The sequence below is a fragment of the Rhopalosiphum padi genome, chromosome 3 (assembly GCF_020882245.1).
Source record: "Rhopalosiphum padi isolate XX-2018 chromosome 3, ASM2088224v1, whole genome shotgun sequence".
Classification (NCBI taxonomy): Eukaryota; Metazoa; Arthropoda; class Insecta; order Hemiptera; family Aphididae; genus Rhopalosiphum; species Rhopalosiphum padi.
This window is the reverse complement of record NC_083599.1, coordinates 21,882,091-21,899,639: the sequence shown is the minus strand read 5'-3', so window position 1 is coordinate 21,899,639 and position 17,549 is coordinate 21,882,091. Positions and strand designations below refer to the sequence as shown.

Here is a 17,549-nt window from a genome sequence, read left to right as displayed (position 1 = left end):
TATCAGCATCTTCATGAATAATAGATTTTCCCGTTTCTATTTTATTTGAATGAGTAGGTATGTAGTTCCTAAAAATAAATGAAAGTATTACCAATATTATTAATTATAATAGATTGTGGCATCATTACTCGTAACCGCTTCGCATGTGGTTGTGACATCATTACTCGCTAATGCCTCAGTACTTGTTGCGGTGTAGGTGTTTGTTATGGTTTATGTCGTATATATTTAAAAATTGAATTGGCTTCTTAACCTGATTAATAAGGATGTTACGAGGTTCACTTAGTTTCAAAAAATTTAATACTTTTAGTGGTTCGTCATACTTCTTCGCTTTGATTGACAGCCTGAGTTAAAAATAAAATTAATGTATTTTATAACAGCGCGGATAAATTATTTTTAGTATAATAAATACCTCAAAATCTTCATCAGCTACCAATATTCTATGCTTGTTTCTTATATATGATAACATGGCATTTTTAAAAAGTTTCAGATCTATTTTCAACTTGTCAATTTGATTCAAATGTGTCGCAAATTTTTATTTCTTCGCAAGCGTGATCATCATTGTTAACAATAACTATAGGTAATACCTTCTCCGAGAACCTCGGCAATCTTTTCTGGAAATAACGTTTTACCATATGGTTTACGGGTCGCAGATAACCGTACATAATTATCACCACGGTTTAAGATATATCTTAAAGTTTAAACCGTGATCATCACCTTTCAATTCTTCATCGCAAACAAAACAAAGACCCATCGTATATAGAAAATGTTATTTTAGCGTTTCATTTAAATGACATTTATAATTTATGAAATGTTCAATTCATACCTAATATTTTTATAAATTATATTTTATTCAAAATTATACAAATTATACCTAACGGCGTCCGGAATGTGACTTACTGTTTGTGGCGTTTTTACTTTGCAATAAATTATGAGGCGATGACACGGCTTTCTTTTGTCGTTTTGGTATACGACGATACATATATGTAACAAGCGTAGTATACCATAAAATTTATAAAATTTTTGTGAATTATACTTAAGGTTCAAAAATCCAATACTAGGTTATCCATAAGTTTTCCTTCAAGTAACCGTAAAAAAAATTCCATTGTCAATATAGAAAACATTTTATGAGCGTATGAAATTTAATTTTTTACGAAATCGCGTAAAATAACGATATATTACAATTTAAATATAGGTAATAATATAATATATCCTACTAATTATCATTGACTGACAAACCATCTCCGTTCAGAATCGTTTTTCATATACAATAATACCTGTCATTGCATTCAATTTTAACACATCCATTATAGTGACCAGTGGCCTACTCTCCATCTGTACTATACAGCAAAGCGATACCCACTTGCCCACTTTTTTTTATTTTTCCTACAAAACGGTAATTTTCCAAAAAAATGTATTGTTTTAAATCGTAATTTTCTTTTTTACAAGTCTCTATCTCATTTTTTAATCTAAATTAAACAATAGTGAACTTGTTCAAATGTCTTAACTAAGAACCGAGAAGGTATTGATAAACTATGTAAACACAGTGTAAGTAACATATAAAGCATTATTTTAGTTTATTTAGTGTTATACTAATAAAAAAAACGAATAATTTAATTAGTACTAAACTACTAATACAAAATATTCCTATAGTATTCTATTTTATTTTTTGTTGTATTAATTTTAAGTCTGTTTCATGTATAATAATATTATATTATATTACAATTATATTACATATTTTATGTATAAATAAATTATTAAAATTATATTAAAAAAATATAGTTATATATGTTACCGGAAATGTTGACATTTAGGAAATGATGACAATTCCTAGTAAATGTTGAAAATTCCTAAAATCGGAAGGAAATGATATCATCGCCTAGTATATGTTATCATTTCATAACAATTATTAATTAATATACTATCACCTAAATAAATAATCAATAAATAAACAAGTATTTTTTAGCTCCAATCACATATTTTATTTGAATTTATCGTAATAATTGTAATAATATAATTTGTTAAATATTACACAATAATCTAAAATAAATCATTTAACATTTAAAAAACGTAACTACAATTTTTTTATACTTTTTTATTAGTCAAATTTATAATTACGACTACCACAAGAGAAAATTATACATATATTTTATATCTATTGTATACTAGCTATCTATATTCTATATAAGATATAATATCATTGGGTAGGTCTAATCGTTACAACGGATTTGGTTATATGATTAGGTACAATACTACAATGTACATAATTTACTCATTAGTAATTTCATATAGAAACAAGCCATTATATATGTTACGGGCAAAGTAGGAAATCCGAGTATTGTTATACAATTTTGGGTAATGTAATAAATAATAATAATAATTTTAATACTCGAATTATTCATTCATTGGCCTAAAAATAGGAATTACCTATTAAAAAAATAACAATTTACAAAGAAATAAAACCACTATTTTTTTTACAAAAAACCAAAGATATGATAATATACAATGATTACACTTATTAGCTAACTTGAAAGTAAACAATTTTATACACTAATATCTAACATTAATAGTACCTGTGCCGATAAATAATTAACAATTCATATTAAAAGAGCTAAAATACATAAAAATAAAAATATAAAATGATGTCTTTATGTTAGATTAGTATCAGTTTTCTTTATAATGTTTCTGATAAAACGTGAGCGCTTCATCAGGCCATTTATCATAAATAGTAGTAGCCTCAAGTACGCCTACGCCAGAGTGAATGCCTTTTCGCCATTGGAGATGGTAATAAAGTTCCTCTCCTATTAATATTGGACCAAATACTTGGTCTATTTCAAATCCATCACCATACGTAGAATCTTTTGGATCCTTATCAACTATTTCTCTTTGAAAAATAGTGTCAGAGTCTGTAGCTGATGGTGGTTGGTGATTTACTTCTTCGTTTGACTCATAACTATAAAACAATAAATTAATAAAATAATTAATATACCCATTACAAATAATTTAAGTGAAAATTCATAATTGTGATTTAAAACCATAGAACTCATAGAATAGAAAATATTATTACAACGATATTCTACTTGTATATTAATAACTAAATAGAAATAAATGTATCATATATTCATATGAAAGTTTATTGAATGTAAAAGACATACATGTAATATTCCAAACTATTTAACTGATTTATTGGTACAACTAGAGTGACTTGAAACATCTATTTTCATTACTCTGACCATATTTACAAAGGTGGATATTAACCAGTAAAAATTTGAATATTTTCCTGGCTAATTAAAATATCCATCTTCACATCTTAGCTTTTACTATTTCATTTTAAAAATAATAACTAAAATAATTAATTTTAAGTAATTTTTCTACAATGTCCAAAGCATTGTTTATTTGTATTTAAATGAGTAAAGTATTCCTACTAATTAGTCATGGATAAAATTTTTGAACAAATCGGACATAACCTGAACTGACACAAGTTAAAAAAAAAATATTCAAAAATGTAAGTAAAATATAAAATTCCAAATTGTACAATAAAAAGTGTGTAGTGGCGGACGATAATATCTACCTATTGTATAAACCCAGTCCAATTTTTTTTTTCAATGCAACAATTTAACTATGTTGTTTGTATTTTGGCTTTCAAAATTGATAACAAACAAAACCACCATTAGCTAGACACGCATGTTCTGCTGTGTGCGGGCGAGTATAGCGAACCTATCGATGGGATATATTTCAGAGTAAACGATACTTTTTTTACAAAGATACATTTTTTTCACGCGATTTACCGCTTATTGTTGTTTTGCTTTTCTATGGGACTTGCCGAAAATCGCGTGTCTTCCACCGACCGTGATGACAACACACTGGTGGGTTAACAACAACAACAATAAATGATAACGACAAGGCGCGCGCGAGATAGCAACGAATTGCGCGGCAAACGGGTAGGCGGCGTGTTTACTTCGCGCGCTAACCATAGAAATGTTGAATACACACTTTTTGGGTAACGGCAACTGTTGTCTGAGGACGGCATTGGCGTTGATATTGTCGTCGGCTTCCGGGACGTCACCAACGCTATCGTAGTGGACGTCGGGTAATGACAACTGTTGTCTGAGGAGGGCCTTGGCGTTGATGTCGTCGTCGGTTTCTGGGACGTCACCAACGTTATCGTAGTGGACGTCACCAACGTTATCGTAGTGGACGTCACCAACGTTATCGTAGTGGACGTCGGGTAATGACAACTGTTGTCTGAGGAGGGCTTTGGCGTTGATGTCGTCGTCGGCTTCAAGGACGTCGCCAATGTTATCGGTTTCGGGGTAGTCATCGGGTAATGACAACTGTTGTCTGAGGAGGGCCTTGGCGTTGATGTCGTCGTCGGCTACTGGGACGTCACCAACGTTATCGTAGTGGAAGTCGGGTAATGACAACTGTTGTCTGAGGACGGCCTTGGCGTTGATGTCGTCGTCGGCTTCCGGAACGTCGCAGACATTATCGAATCCGTAGTGAATGTTGGCGTCGGTGTCCCTTTCGGAGTGGACATAGGCGTCCGTCTGGCTGTAGACATTATCGGTTACATAGAAATCGTTATCGTCAAAGTCGGAGTCGGAATCGGAGTCGGCGACCATATCGTCTCTGATGGTGTGAGGAACATTGTGAATAGGTACCGCGGCAGGTACATCGCGAATAGCGACTGCGTCAGGAACATCAAAAACAGAAAATGCGGCAGGAATATTGTGAAAAGGAATTGCGGCTGGAACATCACGAATAGGAATTGCGATAGGAACATCACAAATAGGAATTGCGGCCGGAACATCGCGAATAGGAATTGCGGCAGGAACATCGCGAATAAGGACTGTGTCAGGAACATGGCGAGTAGAGATGACAACAGGAATACCGTAGATTCGGTGAGCAGCACGAGCATCGTTGATAGGGATGGCGGTAGGAACTTTGGTATTTTTATTTATAGCGATGGCGGCAGAAACTTGCGCGTTTTTATTGATAGCGATAGCGCCAGGACCTTGGGTCTTCAACTTGATGCGCTTAGAGCGGCGACAGCCATCACGGGTTTCTTCGCTCACATCGTCACTTCCGATAGATTCCAAAACCATATTGGTATCGCTGTCGTCAAAAATGGATTTCGACGAAGTCGAAGACGAGGACGAGGAGGTTGACAACTCGTGCTTCCACGACGTGCCTGATATACTACAGTCGCTTTTCCCACTCGAAGGTGGACGGCCATACATGTGTACAAACACCGGCGTAATTACGGACACCGAAATCGTTTGCGTACAAATCCAATCGTTAGACGCGCGGTTATTAAACGGTTATGAAAATCGACGTGCGCGTTTAAAAATGTATTAACAGGTATTGGCGGACGACTGGCTAAACGAAGCAATGACTTTCTAACCTTAAACCTTATCGGTACACACTTACGTGGAGTAACGAAACGTCGATCTGCTACAATGGCGGAGGCGGGACACGGTACACCCGAGAAACACGGTTCGGCACCAGAGTGAACCAACCACCTGTGGGTTGGCGACCATGGCGATCCCAATACGCATCGCTTGGCTTGGAAGACGGACGATTTGTTTTACGTGTCTGTTGCATTGGCCTGCGCGCGGCACGTCGCAACCTAGTGCCAGTGTTGCCAGTATTTCAAAAGGAGAAGGTCGTATAGGACCTACAAAATGATCGTATTTTCAACGAAAAGATCGTATAAAAAATTTAGCTTAGGTCCTCGCTATATATTACTATCTAACCATGATGACGACAATACGCACGAGATAATCCTTAGCTGTATTTTTATTACAAAATAACATAAAAAAGAACTATATACCTAATAATTTTTGTTATATACTAAATTATATTACAAACAAAATAAAACATTTTAAGCATTTTAAAAATCAGACCTCAATAAACATTATCTCATCATCATCGTCATTATCGATGTCGTTTCTATTAAAATGAAAATTGCTAGTTGAAATTAAATTATACATATTTTGAGAAGGTTCAAATTTACAACAAGTAGTTTTTTGCATACATTGACTACCCATAAGAAGACCGTGTAGGTGTTTGCATACTGTTACGATGTTTTGTTTTAATTAAATTAATTTTGGAAAACATTCGTTCACAAGAAACTTTGATTGTGGTAAAGATAAAACTGTAAGAACAAAATTAGATACAACACTAAATAGGTATTCATTTTCAACTTCTATTTTTTTAAGATTTACCCAAAATTCATCGACATTAAGTGCTTTAAGCTTAATAATATGTTCAGGTTCTAATTCAATAGTACTAAATTAAAAATTAAAAATAAAAATAAAATCTATACCTACTGTCGCGCGGATACTAACCCACCTATGCCGCCAAAAATCAAAATTCACCGTCAGCGACCGACGCGTTGACGGCCGCCGTCAACCGTGCAGTGCAATCGTTGTATACACCTCGATACACACCCCGTGGCTGGATTAATTATTATTTAAAATTAAACCGATTTCAAAATGGTTTTTTCTCCATATTACAAATAAATAACTATAAAATAGCTATTTTTGAATAAATAAAAAAAATGTAATTGGTTTTTAATTTTAGATCATTAAAAAGGGTGGGCTTTTACTTATTAGTTATACAACTCATATATTTTATTGAAAAATTGCACTCCAATATCTACATTATTTTTCGAATTACCGCCATTGATTTTCCAATTAATTTACATATACTATATTTATATATATATATATATATATTTATTATGATATAACATCTATAATATTGTAATCTATAATATGCATAAATAAAATCCACTAGTCAGCACTAAAACAGTCCAGAATTCTAGAATAACATAAAATTAGCTGAAGATCTTTTGATTATTTTAATACATTATACGTCATTATGTTTTGTATTTTATAAAAATGAGTGTTCTAAATAAATATAAAAAAATTTATTTGACAATTTATAGGGATAAAATATTTTTTTTTTCATCTTTATCTAGATAATGTAGCTTTAACTTTATTTTCTTTATTATAAAATTGTAATTATCTGGACTCATACGCTGTCAATGTAAAAACAACTTAACTGTGGCAATTTGTTTTCATTCGATTCGGTCGATTATATCCCTAAGTAAATCGGTTTATATCAACTTTAGTTTCTAACAATCTGCCACGGTAAAAAATTGCTTAACCGTGTTTTATTAGCTAAAGAACTCATAAACAAGTTGGATACGATTTCTTAAAAGAAGAATAACGTTACCTACACGTAAACAACACGTATCTCCATTTTAAACATTTTTCAGGAGAGTGAAAAAACTATTTTATGTTGACTGCACATTTTATGTAAAATTAATTTTGTTAGTTAAAGTTAGTACTACGTGTTATATGACTACTCAACAGAAAAAAAACCAATTTCTGTAAAAATTGCTATGTATCTGGTACTTACGTGTTATTAGTAAATTGTTTTGGATATACGTGGAATTGCTTTTGGAGATACAAGCTATTGTTGCACTCGTTTTTGGTAATACGAGTTATTTCTTTCCATAATTATTTTTATAACCTGCTATATTTATTTAACTGGAAATTGTATGATATTATTTTAATTGGTTAGGTAATTAATTTAGTAAGTATGGCTATGAATCAAACATTTTTTATTTATTTTTTAACGTATTAAAAATATACAGCTAAATATCATTATAATAATATAATAATAACAGTATTACAATATAATAAATACAGTATAACAAATAAAATGAAATTCGTGACTTTTGACTAGACACTTAATAGTCTTTCAATAAAAATATTTAAAAAAAAAATAGTTATAAACTTAGTTTAAAATAGTTAACATCTTGTGGTTAATATTAAACAGTATAACAAATAAAATAATAATTATTTAGTACTTTAAAATAAAATAACAATAAATGTGATATAAATTGTCATAACCAACAATATAATATAATATAACTAATAATAATAATGTAATATTAATATAAAATTATCACTATGAACAATTTATTAAAATTGTTCATATTTTACCAGTCTTTGGTTTGTGCTCATTAGCATGAGGTAACGAATCATAAAAAGGGTGTGTGTCTTTAGGTAAAAATGGTTTCAACTTTTGAAGATCATCCCATTTAGATTTAGTAAGTGGAATCGGTTCTTTGTATAACTTAGGGTAGATTAACGGTAGATCTTTGATTTGTGATTTTCGTTGTGGTAAATCTTTATAATCATCGTCAAACGATAATTTGTATTGAATTTTTTGTGCTTTGGGATCATATTTTAGACATCTTATATCTTTAACCTCTGGGTCTCCTTTTGTTTGTCCAGGGCGAATGGATTTATAGTGATGATGATTTTTAAAATCTAAAAAATTGTCATGTGACAAATGTTTAGCTTCATAAGGTTGTGGATGCTTTCTAGCTTCTTTTGTTAATCTAATAAACTCAGATGGAAGGTAAATTTCTTTATTTTTAAGTTTTCACTCTATAACACTATGTACTGCATCGCATTCCATTTGTGTATGCCCTTTCACTAAAAATTTTTGTTCGATTTGTACCTGATGTTGAATAGAAAAATTGAGTAAAGCATTAGCCATTATAGCGTTACGATTCTGACATCCATCAGAATACAATATAATTTTATTTGGTTTTTGATTCAAACCTTCTTGTTCATGTCTAGACAAGTATGAAGTTAAATAATCTGTAATGATTGAACAGAAAATTGAAGCTTCAAGCTCACCTTCAGTTTCATTCCACCAGTGGTTAACACTTTTATGATTTGCAAGATTATATAAGGTGAAATTGTGTACCTTCAATTTCATAAAATAGTAAAGTGCACTTGTTTTAAGTATTGGGCACAGTTTAACCGATTGCAAATCCATTGTAAGTACAAGATATTGATTAATATCCTTTTCAGCAATCATTTTATCATTTTTTTTTTCATCTTGTGCACGGTCTTTCATATTTTTATGATTTTCATACTCCTTTTCATTTATTTGTTTCATCTTAAATGATGTACAAGTGTCATACTGATCTTTTCTTGGATGAAAAATAAAAAAAATTTTTTCTTTAAGAAATTCAAATATATATGATTTACTTAGAGGCCTAACATTTTCCTCAGCACAATGCTTAACATACAAATCATACACTTCTTGTTTTGATTCAAAAGGTCCTTCTAAATATAATCTATTGGATCGCGCACGGCAATAATGCGATGGCATTTTAGGTAGACTTTCAACCCATGCATCAAGATGCAACTTCCTTTTATCCTTTGATGTACGAATATAACTTTCACTTTTTTGAATTGTTTCATTCTCACTTTTATCTTGCATTATTTTTGATTTTTGATTATGCATACCATGAATGGATTCTTTTATCCGATTATGAATCATCCACTTGTTTACTCCTAAAGTAGCTATGAACATTTTTTTGCATACTTGCAAACGATCACATTTTTCATATTTAAGATAATAACAGAATGTATTTTCTCTCCTACTAGTTTCTTCCAATACTCGAGAACGATCAGATTTTTTTTTTATAACAGCGTTTGAGATATTAGTTCTCTTTTCATTCCAATTAGTTTTCCAAAACTGCTCGAATATTTCATTTCTTTGAGTCTCTGTAAAAAGTTGACAATGACGAAGTGCAGATTTTTCACATACTTTTGAGTTACATGTTTTTTTCATTTTTCTTTTATTCCTTAGTTGATCTTGGCTAACATTTTTTCCTTTTCTACTATAACCCATGTACTCTTGCCCAGCCATTCTTTTTAATTTTGATTCTTCCCGGGAAACTTTATTATTTTTTTTAGTTTTAGTTTTTTTTTTTTTACTAGGCGCATCATCAGTCACTATTTCATCAATGTCAACAGTATTTATTTCACTATTGTTAGGTAATGGATGATTGAGTTCAACAAGACTTGTATTTTCATCATAATCTTCATAATATTGCATTGTATCAATATTTTTTATAACATTATAGATTTCTGATTCTTCATTTGAGTTTGTTTCTTTCACTACGTCAGCAATGTTTTCTTCCAAATTATTTGTTTTCATTGTATTATCATTATGAGCATCTAATGGTAATAGTTCTTGGATATATTTTAAAGATGATTCTAAATAAACAACATCAGCGTCTAAAATATCCTGTCTTGTAAGTTCATTATAACAATAATATTCAACTACAGGAGCTGGTTCAATACATTTTTTTTTTACCATATCTAACATAGACTGTACACGGCGTTTAGACATTGTATGACGTAGTTATAAAGTACTTTATTTTAGGTATTAATCGTTTTAATTGATTTATAATATTGAATTAAATAAAACTATAATAATATAATAACATACAACACGACGTCTTGTCTTCAACTTACACGTTTGTAATATTACGTATCTCCATCAGTACAATTTACACAACAACACGTATCTACAAAACAATAAAAAATATTGATATATTAAGATTGTTAAGCTTTCTTACGGTTGTAAAATGACATATTTGAATACATTAAAATGTTATTCATTATATTAAAATAATATTGACTGTAATTACCTGAATTTTGAGTGACAGCTAAAAAAATACGCTGAGTACAAGTGTAAGTACGACGCAAACGTCGCTAACTGCAGCTAACTATGGGATATACTAAGGAGATACGTGTTGTTGATGTTGAATATGTGATACGTGTTATCACATTTTAACGATTTTTGGAGGAAAACGTGGTTTTATCAATATTATACCTATTATAAATTATAACCGCAAGGAAATTCTAAATATTATGAAATCAAAACATGGTTTTTGATAAAAATGGAGATACGTGTTGTTTACGTGTAGGTAACGATAACTAAAGCTATTGATGATCGATGGGCTATTGATTTAATTATGAGAAATTATTCTGATAAAAATGATGGTTATTCTTATATATTAACTGTTATAGACGCATTTTCAAAATTCTCCTGGGCTTTACCACTCAAAATAGAGATGGAATTAGTGTTTCAAAAGCATTTGAAAAAATAATAGAACAAGCTAAATTACAAAATCATCAAGCACTAAAATTACTTCACACAGATAACGGATTGGAATTTGAAAATAAACATTTTAAAAATATTTTATAAAAATATGGGATTCATATGTATCACTCACAAAACGAAGAAAAATCGTTTTTTAATAATATAATTTTTATTAAAAAATGAATGTAAAAAAAATAGTAAAAACTATAATAATTAGATAATGGAAGGATTAAATAAAATTGAAAACAATGTTAAAGGAAGAGATAATTATAATAAAATGGATAACAAAAAAACTTGTAATAAATGTAATTTAACAATTAAATACAAAAATTGGTCTGCTCATTTGAAATCTTATCGACATAAAAAAAAAATGATATAGATCAAACAATTATACCTTGTAGATTACACACAACATATTATAAAGGTATACCGATTAATCGAGAAAAATTAAAAAATTATAATTTTTTTAAATTAATAAAAAATTATGTAATACAAAGTATAAAAAATAAAATATGTTATGTGCAATTTTGTGCTATGGAATACTATGAAAATACTGAAATAGTTAAATATAATTTAGATGAAATTCCAATTTCACCAGAATGAATGCCTTTTCATCATTTGAGATGGTAATGAATTATGCCTCTTATTATCATCAGACCAAACATTTGGTCAATTTCAAATCCATCGCCATACGTATGATCGTTTGGATCCTTATCAACTATTTCTCTTTGAAAAATAGTGTTAGAGTCTGTAGCTGATGGTGGTTGGTGATTTACCTCTTTGTTTGACTCATAACTATAAAACAATAAATGAATAAAATAATTAATATACCCATTACAAATAATTTAAGTGAAAATTCATAATTGTGATTTAAAACCATAGAACTCATAGAATAGAAAATATTATTACAACGATATTCTACTTGTATATTAATAACTAAATAGAAATAAATGTATCATATATTCATATGAAAGTTTATTGAATGTAAAAGACATACATGTAATATTCCAAACTATTTAACTAATTTATTGGTACAACTAGAGTGACTTGAAACATCTATTTTCATTACTCTGACCATATTTACAAAGGTGGATATTAACCAGTAAAAATTTGAATATTTTCCTGGCTAATTAAAATATCCATCTTCAGAATTTAACTTTTACTATGTAATTTGAAAAATAATAATTTAAGTTAAAATCATTTTAATACATATTACAAAATATATTTATATAACTGGTTATAAGTGATTAATTTTTCTACAGTGTCCAAAGCATTGTTTATTTGTATTTAAATGAGTAAACTATTCCTACTAATTAAACATGGATAAAATGTTTGAACACATCGGACATAACCTGAACTGACACAAGTTTAAAAAAAAATGACGTATAATATATATATATGACCTAATAAGGTCTATGTTTGAAGCACATATTAGCGACGAGTCTCTTGTTGACATTCATTATCTGCGCATGCGTGAGTATATTCGTCGCATATTTATTCGGAACTGGCGCAGTGTTAGGTTCGGTTAGTTAAAAACATTAGAATGAATAATATGCGACAAGTATACTCACGCGTGCGCAGATAATGAATGTCAAGAAGAGACTTGTCGCTTATAATATGTGCTTCAAATATCGGGACTATGGCTCCATCCATTGTATATGATCTAAGGCGTGTTTACTTCGCGCGCTAACCGTAAAAATGTTAAATACACACTTGTTGGGTAATGACAACTGTTGTCTGAGGATGGTCTTGGCGTTGATGTCGTCGTCGTCGTCGGCTTCTAGGACGTCGCCAACGTTATCGGTTTCGAGGTGAGCGTTGGCGTCGGTATCCATTTCGGATTGAACGTAGGCGTCCGTCTGGTTGTAGAAATAGGTTTCATAGATGCCCAATATCGCCCGCAGGGGGGTAAAGGGGACATTGCCCCTATTACTGGGAATTATTTAAAACTATTGTTAACTTAATGTCACGCATATTAATTATAACATAATTTCATTGATATCCATTTAAGAAGTATGACATAATGTTGTTTGTTTTCTGTGTATAGATTATGCTATTTTAGAGTGAAAACACTATAAATATATTAAAATTTAAGATAACCTTCTTTGTTTGGTTTTAGAATTTTTATCTTGCCCCGGGCGGGATTTTCTCCTGTAGTGACGTCTAATATCTTTGGAAGAAAAGGGAATAAATTCGGTACCATCATCGACACAGAAGCTGCCTAATCGGGCATTTGTGTGATTAAGGAAGATGCGAGGCTTTTGGCTGAGAGAGGTGGGAGGAATTTTGGTATTCTTATCGATATCGGAGGAGCCTATTTCGGAGTTTTTATTGATAGGGATGGCGTCAGGACACCTTTTAATGTCTTCGCTCTCATCGTCACTTTCGGTATCCTCTTGGCTGTCCTCAAAAGTAGACGTGACCGAAGTCGTGGGCGAAGTCGATGATACGGACGAAGACGAAGACGAGGACGAGGACGAGGAAGTCGACGAGATCCATGACGTGCATGTACTGCTAGAGTCGCTTGAAGAGTCCCCGTCGTTCGACCCACTCGAAGTTGGACGGCTAGACATCTCTACAAACACCGGCGTAATTACGGACACTGAAATCGTTTGCGTACAAATCCGATCGTTGGACGCGCGGTTTTAAACGGTTATGAAAATCGACGTTGGCGATTAAAAATGTATCAATAGGTATTGGCGGACGACCGGCTAAACGAAGCAATGCGGAACCTTAGCGTAACACGCGCACGACGATCTGTAACAATGGCGGAGGCAGGTCACGGTGTACCGGAGAAACACGGAACGAACAGCGGTTCGGCACCAGAGTGAATAACCAACAATAGCGATCGTGGCGCGCAGGCGCGCTCAATGCGCGTCGCTTAGCTTGAATGAATACGGTTTATTACGGTTTGTTCCACTTGTCCATTGCATCGGCTTGCCCGCAGCACGACGTGACCTACTGTCGCGCGGATACTGCAGCGGCGCCCCACTTGTGCCGCCAAAAATCAAAATTCACCGTCAGCGCCCGACGCGTTGACGGCCGCCGTCAACCGTGCAGTGCAATCGTTGTATACACCTATACACACCCCGTGGCTGGATTAATTATTATTTAAAATTAAACCGATTTCAAAATGGTTTTTTCTCCATATTACAAATAAATAACTATAAAATAGCTATTTTTGAATAAATAAAAAAAATGTAATTGGTTTTTAATTTTAGATCATTAAAAAGAGTGGGCTTTTACTTATTTTTTTTTTTTTTTTTTATTTTTTCCTTTTTTATTACATATACATTCATATAAATAACAATAAAGAAAATATATCTACTCCTTTAAGCCTAAGCTTGTGGCGGAGTAGAGAGTTAACATAACATAAAATAAATAAAATAAAAGCACCTATTATAATGAAAATAAGAAATAAAAATATTACAACTGTAACATCATAATATGGAAAATAAGATAATATGATTACATTTTATAGAATACACAATAGTAGATAAAATAAATGGTACAAAATTAGCATACAAATCATAATTATTTAAGATTAAATAAAATTGAAATAATATAAATAGAAATTAAGATTATGTTTTGTAACAGCAAAATCAGATTGTTAACAAAATTTAATATAATGAAGTATACTAATATAATTTTTATAAATAACTAAAATAAAATAAAAGAGAAACATAAAAAATTTAAAATTTAAAATTCTTTTGCCTCATTTCAATTCAAAAAATATGAGTTTTATTTGTTTAGGGAGTCATTAATTCATAAAATAACCATTTATAGACTAATTTTTTTCTATTCATTACTCTCTCATGAATATTTTTTTTGTATAGTAATTGCATTTGATTGAAATACGTTGCACCTAAATAATCAATAAAAGATTGTCCAAAGGATTTTTTAGAGTATTTTACAGGTATATTGTAGGCTCTATGCTCTCTAATATATGAAAAATTTGTGTTGTCTATGGGGTTCATACTTTTTTTTATTATGAATAAAATTGCAAATTTTTTATATAGGTATCTTATAGGAAGAAATCCTAAATGTATGTAATTCATTTTTGTTGAGCCAACTAATGACTTTTTATGTAATATTATTCTTAGTACATTATTTTGATTTGATTGAAGAGGTTTTAAAAAACTTTCTTTGACACCTCCCCAAACTAGAATGCCATACTGGTATATGGATTGATAGAGTGCAAAATAGACATTTCGTAGAGTTTGTAAAGGTAATATGTCTTTAAGTTTAACAAATTTGTGTAAGGTATAACGTAGTTTTCCCAATAAGTTGTTAATATGGTAGTTCCACCTCAAATTACTATCAAAAATAATACCTAAATAACGAATTTTTGTTATTAGTGTATTTGATTTGCAGACTTGCATATTGCAAATCAATTGATTTTCGCAATTATGAATTATTAAAGGAGAGTCTTCACTACTAGTCTTATTTATTGATAGCTTCATATACGTTCAAATTACGTTGTTACTTGTTTTATCCGAATTAATTTTTAAACCTAGTTCACTTATGCATTTATGTGATAAGTTTAGACCTTTAGTGGCTTTAAGGTAAACCTCTTCCCAAGATTTACCCGAGAATAACAAACAAGTGTCATCAGCGTAGGTCACAATTTTGCCATCGATATCTAATTCACAAACTGCATTAATATAAAGTATGAACAAAATTGGACCTAAAACACTGCCTTGCGGGACACCAAATTTTATAAAATTTGCTTTACTTTTAGTGTCGTTCAATTTCACCATTTGTTGTCTATTTGAGAGGTAGCTTTTAAACCAGAGTAGAATTTTATTATTTATGCCAAAATTTGGTAGAATACGAAATAGAATATCATGTTGAATGGTATCAAAGGCTTTTGCTACATCTATGAAAACTGCAATCGTTTTTTGACCATTGTCTAGAGAATCATATAAAAATTGAGTCACATTATATAATGCATTTTCAGTGCTTAGGCCAGGTCGAAAACCGTATTGGTTTTTTGATAATAAATTGTTTTTTTCAAGGTACGAAATTAGTCTTGTTTTGATGATTTTCTCAAGTATTTTCGAAAAGTTTGTTAGCATAGATATAGGTCTATAATTTTTTAGAGTTTTACGGTCACCTCCCTTGAATAAAGGCTTAATAATTGCAATTTTTAGATCATCTGGGAATATACCATTTTGTATACTCAAATTAAATATGTGAACAAGTGGAATGATAATAAATTCAGAAATACTTTTTAAAATTTTGACAGTAACTTTATCATAACCAGCAGCAGTATCATCCTTATAGTTTTGTATTATTGATCTTACCTCTGATATATCTACTTTATCTGAAAAAATCTTATCAAAAGAAGAATTTGAAATTATATTATTACGTAAATTAAAAAATACATTTGATCTTTTGTTTAGATTGTCAGCCAGATTTTTACCTACATCTATAAAATAATTATTAAACGCATTAGATGCTTCCATTGGGTTATCCTCTATATTTATTATTTTATCATTCACTATTATGTTTTTAATTGTATCATTATATCTAGAGTTATCGCTAGTGAGTTCATTAACTAATTTCCACGTTAGCTTTGGGTTATACGACAATTTTTTAAATTTATTTTCATAAAATCTAATTTTTGCTAGCTTCAGAATTTTGGTGAAAGTATTTTTGTATTTTTTATAATATGACGCAAGTTTGACATTATTAGGATTTTTTTTGCACTTCAATGAAATGTATTGTTTTTGCCGTACTGAGCATAGCAGTCCTTTGGACATCCAATCTTTTATTTTTTGAGTTAATATTTCTAGTTGTTGTGGATTCGTATAAAGCTTTTGTAATTTTGTTTTGAAAATATGTAAAACATGTATTAACAGAATTTGATTCATATATTTCAGACCATTTTTCATTACATAGAATAAGTTTAAGTTTATCGTAATTTATGATATTGATAATATTATTAACGTGTTTAGCTTTAACAGGTGCTGGAATTGAAACTATAATAGAACAGTGGTCAGTGATATCAGTTAGCAAAACACCTGCATTTATATTACTGAATGAATTATTATTGTTTCTAATGAACGCGTAATCCAAACACGAATGTCTTTGTCCAACTGATAATCTAGTAAAAACATTAATATAAGAACAGAAACCACTTTCCGATAAAAGGTCTAAATAATCATGATTATTGAAAGTCTCTGAACCCATTATGTTAATGTTCATATCACCAACTAAGGTAATTACACAGGAATTTAAATTTAAATTATTGAAGATATATTTTAATGAATTAATGAAACCCATACAATCAGAAGAGGGTGATCTATATGTACATAGTATAATAATGGGCAATTTGTTGATAATCAAAGATAGTTTTACAATATTATATTCTAAAAAGTCGAAGTCAAAAAAATCCGCATTTAGATAGTTTTTAACAAAGAGTATTATGCCATCGTTTTGGTTTCTTTTTGTGCTAGAAAACATTATATTATAACCAGGTATCATATAGTTACACGATGATGAGTTATGCCACGTCTCAGTCAAAACAATTACGTCAATTTTATTACTATTTACATCAT

The 17,549-nt window shown here is 30.6% G+C and overlaps 1 protein-coding gene across 1 annotated transcript; it reads right to left on the bottom strand.

Annotated features, from left to right (window-relative positions):
• Nucleotides 1-2,661: 2,661 nt before the first annotated feature.
• LOC132924907 (uncharacterized) lies at nucleotides 2,662-13,173 on the bottom strand. The gene is made up of 2 exons (XM_060989347.1): nucleotides 12,700-13,173; nucleotides 2,662-2,950 (listed from the first exon to the last, which is right to left on the bottom strand). The coding sequence occupies exons 1-2, from the start codon at nucleotides 12,819-12,821 to the stop codon at nucleotides 2,662-2,664; spliced, it is 411 nt and encodes a 136-aa protein (XP_060845330.1). The 5' UTR covers nucleotides 12,822-13,173.
• Nucleotides 13,174-17,549: the final 4,376 nt, after the last annotated feature.

Excerpts from the sequence above, each read along its gene's own strand:
- LOC132924907 (XM_060989347.1), bottom strand. The coding sequence starts at position 12,821 with ATGGATACCGACGCCAACGCTCACCTCGAAACCGATAACGTTGGCGAC. Across the intron at positions 2,951-12,699 it reads CAGTTGTCATTACCCAACAA|TTATGAGTCAAACGAAGAAG; the intron begins GTGTGTATTTAA and ends ATTGTTTTATAG.